This window comes from Anastrepha obliqua, chromosome 5 (genome assembly GCF_027943255.1).
Source record: "Anastrepha obliqua isolate idAnaObli1 chromosome 5, idAnaObli1_1.0, whole genome shotgun sequence".
In the NCBI taxonomy this organism is placed as follows: Eukaryota; Metazoa; Arthropoda; class Insecta; order Diptera; family Tephritidae; genus Anastrepha; species Anastrepha obliqua.
The window spans coordinates 85,443,956-85,454,937 of NC_072896.1; the positions used below are offsets into that span (position 1 = coordinate 85,443,956).

General features: G+C 35.4%; 2 protein-coding genes across 2 annotated transcripts; one reads left to right on the forward strand and one right to left on the reverse strand.

Annotated features, from left to right (window-relative positions):
• Positions 1-444: 444 nt before the first annotated feature.
• Positions 445-1,360, reverse strand: LOC129248537 (ubiquitin-60S ribosomal protein L40). The gene is made up of 2 exons (XM_054888125.1): positions 1,258-1,360; positions 445-1,006 (listed from the first exon to the last, which is right to left on the reverse strand). Exon 2 carries the CDS (start codon positions 992-994, stop codon positions 608-610), a length of 387 nt encoding a protein of 128 aa, XP_054744100.1. The 5' UTR covers positions 995-1,006; positions 1,258-1,360; the 3' UTR covers positions 445-607.
• A 2,381-nt stretch (positions 1,361-3,741) lies between these two features.
• On the forward strand, positions 3,742-6,313 carry LOC129248030 (putative lipid scramblase CLPTM1). The gene is made up of 3 exons (XM_054887438.1): positions 3,742-4,015; positions 4,082-5,053; positions 5,115-6,313. Exons 1-3 carry the CDS (start codon positions 3,968-3,970, stop codon positions 6,033-6,035), a joined length of 1,941 nt encoding a protein of 646 aa, XP_054743413.1. The 5' UTR covers positions 3,742-3,967; the 3' UTR covers positions 6,036-6,313.
• Positions 6,314-10,982: the final 4,669 nt, after the last annotated feature.

The following is a 10,982-nucleotide window of genomic DNA, read 5'->3' on the forward strand; positions in this document are numbered from 1 at the left end:
ATGCTGTTGGAGTGACAGTCCTTGGCCGGATATAAATCCGGGTCGTTTCGGTAACGTAGAACCGACTGTCGTGGAAACGCAAGTCATTCCTATCGGACAGTCGGTTCTACGTAACCGGAACACCCTGGATTCATATCCTGCCAGAGACTGTCACTTTAGCAGGATTCCCCGCATATTTATGTTGCTACAACTAGAACAACTAAGAAACATCCACACATCCTGAAAAACACATTAATTGTTGCATACAACCCCATCTAAACATTTTTGCAGTACTATTTATAAATCAGAACAATTCTTTATCCTATTATAAACCAATATATGTTTAATGAAATATAAATCTTGTCATAAACTGAGTGTTTCAATAGAATCCTCCCAATGCATATCTGTGCTTCACAATAAAATACAATCCCCTATTTTGCAGCTTTCACGATAGAAAACAAATAATTATCATACATTTTTTATTTCAAAAAAATTCGCATTACAATTTTCATTTCAATTCATTTAATGCTGGGATACACATACGAAAAAAAGAAAAAAGGGAATGCTATCTTCACACACACATTCCCAACACTCTTCGCCTTCGTCCACATATCCAGATGCCAGTAATCTACTTCAACTTCTTCTTGGGACGCAAGTTGTTGGTGTGTCCACACTTCTTCTTGCGGCAGTTGGTCGCACGTGGATGCAGACGAGCGTAGCACTTGCGGCAGATCATCTTATCGCAATTGTATTTTTGAGCCAAGATACGCAATGAAGGTTCAATGATACCACCACGTAGACGCAACACCAAGTGAAGGGTTGACTCCTTCTGGATGTTGTAGTCGGACAAGGTGCGACCATCCTCCAATTGCTTGCCAGCGAAGATCAAACGTTGTTGATCTGGTGGGATACCCTCTTTATCCTGGATCTTAGCCTTGACATTTTCGATGGTGTCAGAGGGCTCGACCTCCAAAGTGATGGTCTTACCGGTGAGTGTTTTGACAAAAATCTGCATTTTGCCGTCTTCCTAAAGAAAAAAAAAAACAAATCGTTATAAGCATCTGCGTTTTCACATTGTTCGAAACATAGATATGACGTGTAAATTTTAGGTTAGAATTTGATTCATTTCATTTTCAATTTCATTCGGAAGATATTTACAAATATCTAACACCACGAGTTTACTCACTACTTTTGATATCTAAATTAATATTTTTTTTAATAATTCTTGATGAAAATTACCACAAAAACCACAAATTTTTACACAAAACCCACGCTTACCTCTATTAACGTGCAGAGAAATTTTAGAAAGAAACCAAAGAGGAAATTTTTAATATGGCAGGAAATCTTTTGACATTTCCCTCTCAGTGCTGCCCAATCAAAGTATTAGTGTAGTTATCGGTTATCGATTTCACAAAAGGAATAGGGGTATTTAAGATATGTTCTCAGGACACGTAATTCGTTATCTATGTAATTCCTTTAGTAATTTGCTAATTATCCTGTTTTCAAAGCGCATTCGTTACACACTTCGCAGTAATGCGATTCGCAGCTGCTCCTCTTAATCTTGTTCTTGCTTTTTATTATTATTGTTTACTGTGAATATCGGGGATGGGAAAAAAGGGAGACAAAAATGAGATTTTAATTTATTTTATAGCAAAGGTTATATTTATTTATTTCTTCCATTTCCAGCAATAAAAAGAAGAAGTGTCAACAAATGGAAACAGCCGGCGAAAGGAATGGTGCTGCTGTCGAAAACCCCCACATTTATGTACTGGGCGCTGGAAGTGAATAATGCGCAATAGAAAAACTCGAGTTTACGATACCTTTCATTTCAATTTGGTTCTATTACTAAAACTTAACTTTTCTGGTTATTATTCAATGTTTGTTAATTTTGTTTTGTTTTACTATTTCGCGTTAGTTTGCTAGCTAATTTCAATAAATTTTCGATATTTCGAGTTTGGGAAGGCCACAATTTATTCGTAATTTAGAAACTCCGCCTGCCACATCAGGGTAATTTCTTTTCCGTCGCACTACACGGTATACAGAAACTAAAGGTGACACCTTCCAAAAATAAAAACTTTACTTTTCGCGATTTTGACAACCGGTTTACATTATAGCTTCAAAAAAATAAATAAATAAACTAAAGGAAGAGAATTTACTTACTTGTGAATATTCAATTAATGGCTTGGTAGTTTTTTAATTTAGTATTTGAGGATTTTTAATTAAACAGCATATTAAAAATGAAGTGCCGAGTTTATTAATGTGTGCATAATTTCTTTCTTTTCAGTTTCCATTGCTTTCGCTTACTCTTACTCTTCACAAACAGTAATTTTACTTTCTTTCCATTGAACATTCACAGCAAATTCCGAAGGTGCAATCTTGTATTCTATCATTATTTTTGGCACTAGACCAACAGCAATGCTTTTGTCACGACTAAAGAAAACGAAAAGGATAAACCACGCTGAACAGCCAGCAATCAGTTGGATCTAGAAGCACACGACGATGGTGCGAATGCAACGGATTGTCATCATGGCGAAAAAACAAATCAGTTGGTTTACTTAAATTGATTCGCCTTAGTTTGATCGAAATTAAACTGCCACCCCTGTTATGTTGCAAATGAGCTGATTCCTTCAAATACGCTGAGAGCCGATTAACGACTTACTGTTTTCCATACTTTTTAAATCCCTTTCACCATGGTAATTCCCCCTGAAAATTGTGTGCCATACTTTCTTTGTATTTTTTTTTTTTTTGTTATAAATTCCCGAGTGCTTGGTCAACTAATATCAAATTACCCATGTATCTAGGCCAAAAATGAAAAATTGAAAAATTCAGTATTGATTCAGCTGTTTTAGCTGAATTTTTACATAGATATACATAGCTAATTAAACAAAATTCTAAGTGCTCTGTAGTCCGAGCATTAGCAAAGAACTTCTAGTCGACCGGAGCATTACTACCGAAATTATGACAGAAGCCGTCACCTTCTACATATATTATGTATATCGTGAAGTTATATAAATTAAATTAAAAAGCTGTTTTTTCAGAGATTAATTTTATATGGTATGAGATTTTTCGCGGAAAATTTTTTATGCTACGCCATTATGCATAAACGTTTACGGTAATCGGTTCTAGGTTATCTGTCAATTGATATCCAGCCACGAACTGTCACGTCAGCAGCATTCACAAAACATTCATGAGTATGTGTATGCTGTTATAACAACAACAACGGCTAATTGATGGCATTTGAACTGATTAGCACTTGAATAACCATAACACGCAGATTTTCAGTTTATATATCATTCTCTTAAAACTGTGCATTATACTTCATCTTCGATGCTGTTTTGTTCCAAATATCGAAGTTTATGAGAAATACATCAACATAAGCAACTGAAGTTTTCCATCTTGGTGCTCACACTCACCAACGTTGACGTACGCCCGTATCTGCTGACACGATGAAACTAATTAAAGCCCCATGTAAATGAATTCTCACCACCGTCCCGTTCCGTAGTTTCGTAGATCGTTGTTTCTCGTGTCAGCTGCTACGGGCGTACGTTTACGTTGGTGAGTGTGAGCACGATCAACCATAGATGACCTATCAACGCCCCATAAAAATGAACCGTATCGTTCCCTTTAGAATTGGCCATGATTCTGAACTGAATAACCCAAGAAAACCCGCTACACGTGTCTCCAAACCCGCAAATATACCAAAAATTCAACATAAATTACTAAATAAGACTAGCGGCAACTCTATAAAGAACATTTGTTTTATTAAGTTGGACGCACTGGCCTATCATAAAAGTCATAATTTTTTCCACATCATTTTTTCTGAGCCGTGTAAATTGATTAAAAAAATTAACTTAAAAGGTCATGTGGTAAAAAACTTGTTTAAAGATATCTAAAGGAGACATTTATTACGCTCTTGTACAACAGAGGCAAACCGCCATTGACACATATCTAATAAGTGCCGCCTTCAAACGGTAAATTTATATTAAAAATGTCAAGTGACGCACAGCCGCAGCAAGCTGCGCAAGGGAACGGCGCGGTAAGAAGCCCTTTAAAATAAAAAAATGGTGTATTAATTATATCACATTATTCCAAACCCGTATAGGTTGCGCCTGCAGCCGATGGTGTCGCCGACCCCAACAGCCCAGATCAACAACAACAAGGTCAGCAGCAACCCCAACCAACAAAAATGGAGTCGTTCTTTGCCATGACGAAGTCACTGATATTGCGTGCACTTATAATATACTTTATAAGTTCGTTTTTTCGTCGTCCACAACCAAGCACTGAAGATGCAAGTCAGCAAAAATCTGTAAGTTCTGCTCCGCGTGTAAACGCTTGGAATTATTTCGAAAATGGTACCCTCTTTGATCTGCATCTTTGGCTGTCGGAAAATGCTGATGAGGTAGATTTCAACCAACATTCGAATTTAATATGGCTGCAAGAAGACCTCGTATATGGTGACTGGACATCTGGGCCAAAACGCGATGGCATTTATACACATAATTTAAAGCTGAAAGCATCAAAGTCCTTGATGAACAACGGTAGCATCTATCTGCATGCTTTTGTCACACATGCTGGTGAGAGTCCCAATCCAAATGCACCAAATTATGCTAAACGTGGTATGATGGGACATCAGCAACGTATTCTAAATAAATTTAAGCGCATACGTGTTAATCGAAACTATAATCTGCTTGCTGGTGAGAAAGAGAAATTGGCTATGGAGTTGGAACATGCTAATATTAAGGATACCATCACCTCTCACTGGCATCCAAATTTGACAATCAATTTGGTGGTGGATCAAACGAATTGGGCAGCAGGTAGCGTACCACCTCCGCTGGATGAATACGTCAAATTCGTGGATGGAGGCAGAACGTACTTGCCGATTGTATTTATTAATGATTATTGGAATTTGCAGCGCGAATATTTTCCTATTAATGAAACGACACCAGAATTAGATTTGCATTTAACTTTCCAACCCTTGAGCATGTTCAAATGGCAATTATATGCAGCGCAACAAATGAAGAACAAATGGGGTGGCAATATGCTTGGCGAATTAATGGCGTCCGGTGGGCCAGAGGTGAGTTGTGTCTTAATGTACAATAAAAAATACGTTTTATCGCAACCTCAATTCTCTGCAGGAGTCGGATGAGGATCAAGATTCTTTGAAGGAGACGCTGCTTGATACAAATATCTATTTGCTTGGACTTACCATCGCTATATCTATACTGCATTCGGTATTCGAACTGCTAGCCTTCAAAAACGATATACAGTTTTGGAACAATCGCAAATCTCTCGAAGGTCTCTCTGTGCGTTCGGTATTTTTCGGAGTGTTTCAGTCGTTAATCGTACTGCTATACGTGCTCGACAATGAGACCAACTTTATGATACGTGTTTCATGCTTCATTGGATTAGGCATCGAAATTTGGAAGATTCACAAGGTAGTCGATATTGACTATAACACAGATCAGAAAATTTTTGGTATATTTCCAAAAATAAGTTTCCAAGATAAGGGCTCTTACGCGGATAGCAACACAAAAGAATATGACAATCTAGCGTTTAAATACTTAGGATGGGCTTGCTTCCCACTACTGATAGGCTATTTCGTGTACTCGTTAGTGTATAACGAGCACAAAGGATGGTATTCGTTTGTGCTGAATATGCTGTACGGTTACCTGCTGACATTCGGCTTCATTATGATGACGCCACAATTGTTTATCAACTATAAACTGAAGTCAGTGGCGCATTTACCCTGGCGTATGATGACTTACAAATTCCTAAATACATTCATAGATGACATATTTGCCTTTGTGATCAAAATGCCCACCATGTATAGGTTGGGTTGTTTCCGTGACGACATTATCTTCTTCGTATTCCTGTATCAACGTTGGCAATATCGCGTTGACTACAAACGCGTGAATGAATTTGGTTTCTCAGGCGAGATGGAAGAAGAAGCTTCTAAAAAGAGACTGGAAGCTGCTGCGCCCGCGTCACTGCAGAAGGAGGCGAAGCCAGCTATCGAAGATAAACCGAAATCAGCTGCCGAAAAGAAGGAGGAGTAAGTATTTTTCGCGTATGTAGATGTTAGTTTTCAATTTCCACCCCAAAAATGTGGATATTTCATGTATGAATGAGAATTTCTGTGAAAAGGGCATCGTTTTGTTTATGCCCTCTGGATCCTTCACTTCCTATACGTTAGTAAATTGAGTTAGATAATCTATTTACGTAATTTAAGTTGCTATTTGACAATTGTACATTGAGAATTCAAAAAGCATAAAATTAAATTCTTTTAATAAAGACATACATATGTATTGTGAATAACAGTGTTCCCCACTAGTTAGTTATCAGCAGTTTCATTTCCTAATCTTATCGTTTGGGTGAATAAGATTTAATGTAACGCAAATGCAGGCCGGCGAAATTATCTTGTAAATATTAGTACAAACGAGTAATCTTAAGTACATACGTACTTTAGGAAAAATGCCAACTAGAAATAGCTCGGCATACTCGTACACGATCATAAATCGGCTTGTACATCTCATACCGAAAACACATGAAAAGTTTTGCGATTTATCAACAAATTTCTACCTCCATTGTAATGCCTGGCGCTACATATTTGCCACAAACTGAACTCTCAGGCAGGGAGGAAGATATGTATAAGTAAGGAGGGGGAGTTTTGATGGGTAAAACGCCTCACCGAGGTGGCTTATGAAAACTCACTCCAGCAATGATGAGAACCTTCAACGAATTGCCACTCCAAACAATGCGAATAAGCTAAATATCCACGTTTCCACGACAGTCGGTTCTACGTTACCGAAACGATCCGGATTTATATCCGGCCAAGGACTGTCACTCCAGCAGCATTCCCCGTATGTGAATATAGGGAATGTTTATGCTGCTACAACAACAATAAGCGAAATAATTAATTTTAATTGAAATAAAAAACACTACAGCACATATCGAGCCATAACCGCCGAAAAAATGTATCCCACAAACTCGAAATTTTATAGGGGAAGGTTTTTTTTTAATTAAATCAGTTTGAATAAAGCCATTATTTTAAAATTTATAATGTAAATATTTTTTTGTGTAATACATTTAATTTTAATAATTTTAAATAGATATTTGCATCATAAGGGTTGTTTTTGTGGGATACATTTTTTTTGCTTTCCTTCTGGCAACCTATTATTAAAAAAGTGTGTGGGTTACACAAAAATTTATTTTAAGGAAGTGAATTCCCGTTTTGTTTTTATTTAATATTTTTACTTAGTCCTTAAAATTAAATTACATTTGATTAAAAAAAAATAAATGTATACATTTCTTAGTATATTCGATAAAGCAAAAATAAAGTAATGTAATTCATATATTTAAAGTTTTCTGTTAACAAAGTAACCATTTCTGTTAAGTACCTAGGTTAAGATTACAAAAAATTATAGCATTTGCTTATTGTCGTCAAGATAGATTGCAAATAAAAGTATACATACAAAAAAATATATATTACATATTTAAGAGTAATATTTGGAATATTAGTTTCCAATGTAACAGAGCGTAATTTTGTAAATTGAATTTTCACTGAATTTGAAGGTAACGCCTGTGAAAATGTCTTCCAGTCTTTAAAATCACTGTTAGTTAATTCAGCACAATTATATTTTCTTGGGTTAGTTCTTGCATTTGATATTATGGTGTACCACTCACTTGGAGCCCAAATAGTCCTATTCCGAATAAACGATTCAATTGTACTATGTATCGAATCAACAGGCATCATGGTGTGTTCAGGCAACAAGTATGTGATTTTTATATTAGTCACAAAATTAGAATTTTCAACAAAATAGGTTAATGTCGCAAGCATAGCTCTGTTTTTGTTCTGTCCTGCGCAGCTATCACAATAAAGATGGACTATCTGGAAATGTGGATCGATGGAATAATAATCAAGTTACGCCATCTGTTGTAAAACCGCACGAACTTATTCATAGTCCTATTAATATACATAATGCTGATATACAGTTTTTATGTTTCGAAATTCTTGAGGTAGATATAATTTTGTACTTTTATTCCTGCAATAATGTGAAGGAACCGCTGGTAATTGTTCTATAAAGGATTTTACTAGCGGTATGCTTGTTTCCTCAGATTGGTTGTGTGCAGTTGGCTTTTTTATATTTTCAAGGTAAGTTTTATACGAACTTCTATTTTTTATTACGGATATTAAAATCGTTTGTGAAATGTTCAACGTTTTCAATAAAAATTGTTGACAAACTTTAAAACTGCTATTATTGATATTGATAAAATAATTAAAGCTCCACTTTTTTCTGTCACTTTCTCCATATCGCCTTTTAATATCGACTTGTTTAACACAAGAAGACTGTCTGTCTTCTGTCTAATTTTGTTGCCGAATCCCCAAAAATGTTCATTTATTCTTACTCTTTCATCTTCAGAAATTTTATCATGACACGAATTTGGACATTTTTTCTTTAAGCACGGGTTGGGCAAAACACTCGTATTTTTTTTCTTAACTTTTTGCATCCTTTTAGGTATTCTCTTTTGCTTTCTGTAGCCCCCTTTCCCAACACACGGTTCCTCCTCGACTTCTTTTAAATTTTCCAAACCATTTAAATCAACGAAAGATTCATCTGAATCGCTATACGGTACCAGGGGAGCTGTAAAAATATCCAATAATTGAAAACAAAAACATATTTTGTGTTTCATTTATTTTAAAAGAGAATTTAATTGTATCCCACACAAGCGTTCAAAGAAAATGTAAACAAGTCACCATATGCATTTACATTAAAATTGTTTTTGTTATAAAATCATAACGGTTTAATCTACAGCCATGAAATTTTGACAGATGATGCAAATGATGTTGAACTATCGATTTCGATAACAAAACAAAAATCGATTATGGTGTGGGATACATTATTTTGGCGGTAATGGCTCGATATATTGAAAAAGTTTTATTGATTCAATCGATATGGTAACGTTATTTTAAAATATTTTTTAGTTTTTAGTGAATTTACAAAGGACTTGCATGATGATTTTCGCAGAGGCTGCACTTAATTTTAAGCTGCAAAATGCTTTACATTACATAAATAAATTAAAACACATTACATACACATATTTTATTAATTTAAAGCACATAATTGAATATTTTTGAAAATATAAATTTAATTTAATTTATCTAAATTTTCAAAAGTACATAAACACACTTAAGAGTATAAGGTACGAATTGCGTCACCGCAAGCAGCTGTTTTTTGTTTACAAATTGTGGTCACAGAGAACTGGTGAACGCAGTAAAGAACAGCTGACTTGTTTGTATACGGTAATACTTCTACTGTGGCATCTCTCTACATTTTGTTTGACTATCGGTAGTGATGGGCGCCATCGTTGCAAAAATACAATTGAGTTAACAAACGACTCGCTGCGCAACTGTGCCATCGATGCATTTTTGAATTATTTCGACTGATTTTTATATTATATTAATTATACTTTCACTTATATTAAATATTATGGGTATATGGGCTAAGGAAAATTTACTGGAAATATTGTTTTTTTGCATGAGCAAAGAAAGGGCAAACAATTTTGTTAACACGAAACAGTGGCCTGGCTTCTACAACATCTTATGCAGTGTTTTTTTTTTTTTTTTGTTTCTTTGTTCATTCCTCTCGGGAGCATAGGGCCTTGAAAAAACTCATCTTGTGTTTGTTTCGTTAATGTATTTTGATATCTGACAGGACAGGTGAGTATCCTGCCTGCCGCTCGTTGCTTAAGAACAACATCTTCTTACTTCTTTGAGCGCCATCTGTGTGTGGGAGAGTAAAATTTCAAAGGCCATGCAACGTTTTGGGCATTTTCGTTCCGCGAGAGAGAAAAAAGATATAACGTAGAGGAAAAGGAGAGAAAGAGCTAAGGTAATGCTATATATCTTAGAAACACTTAAGGCTATTTACGTCGTCCTTTTGAGCGGTTCTTCGTCTTTTCTCCCACTCCTACGCTAAGGCTCTAGTCTAAGTCATACGACGTTACTCGTATTGGAGGAGCAAGAGAGAACCACGTATATATTAGAGAGAGAAAGAGAGTGATGCGTAAACGTACAGCACTAACGCCATATTACTATAGTAGAGCGAAAGAGAGCAACATATTGTTAGAATAGGATAGATAGTATTTCGCATGCGTGGACCTTGTCTACGCACGTTATAGTGTTAGATGCTATATACGCGCACGGCTCTAATTTTTGAAAATTTTGTCTATTTGTATTCTCTGCAAATGTTGTGAATTTATTTAGATATATATTTTATCTCTCTCTTTCTCTCTCTCTCTCTCTGATTCTCTCTCGGGTCTCTCCCTCTTTCTTTGTCTGCCTTGAAAGTTTCACTTTGGTTCTTTTTTTTAGAAACAGGGAAAGTTGGGAAATTTGAAAAAGTGCGAGGACCGTGCTTTATGTGGGATTCGAACCCACAACCACTGGGATGGCAGGCCGAGGCCTAATTTTTAAAGAATTTGAAATTTTTTTCAAGATAATCTTTTGCTTTTTCTCACTATTTGCCATTCATAAATAAGGATAGATAAAAGATATTTTGTCTAATAGATTGCGTTTACTGTACAAACCACAAAAATAAGTTTCTGACTATGCAACAAATGCGATTTGTTTAAACGGATGACTGCAGATGGTATATTAATAAAGTGAGAAACTAACTATAATTTCAATAAAAACGGAGAAACAAGTTTTCAGATAAGTAATTATATTACGTGAAAACTATCGGCCCGTTTATAAGTATATGATGGCAAATTTTTATTTAAACAATTTTTTTTAGTCTCTTTGTAAGTCGCAAAATGACTCCTCGATAAGAAGGATGAAAAAAATATATAAAAATCAGATGAAAAAAATAAATAAAAATAAACCAATATAAAAAGAAGCAATTAAAAAAATTCGCCAATATAAGAAAAGTTTCATGTTAAAATGAATTAAACTCCAAGTGAAGCCTACAGAAATCCAAAATAATAATAAAAGAAAATGCTTGCCG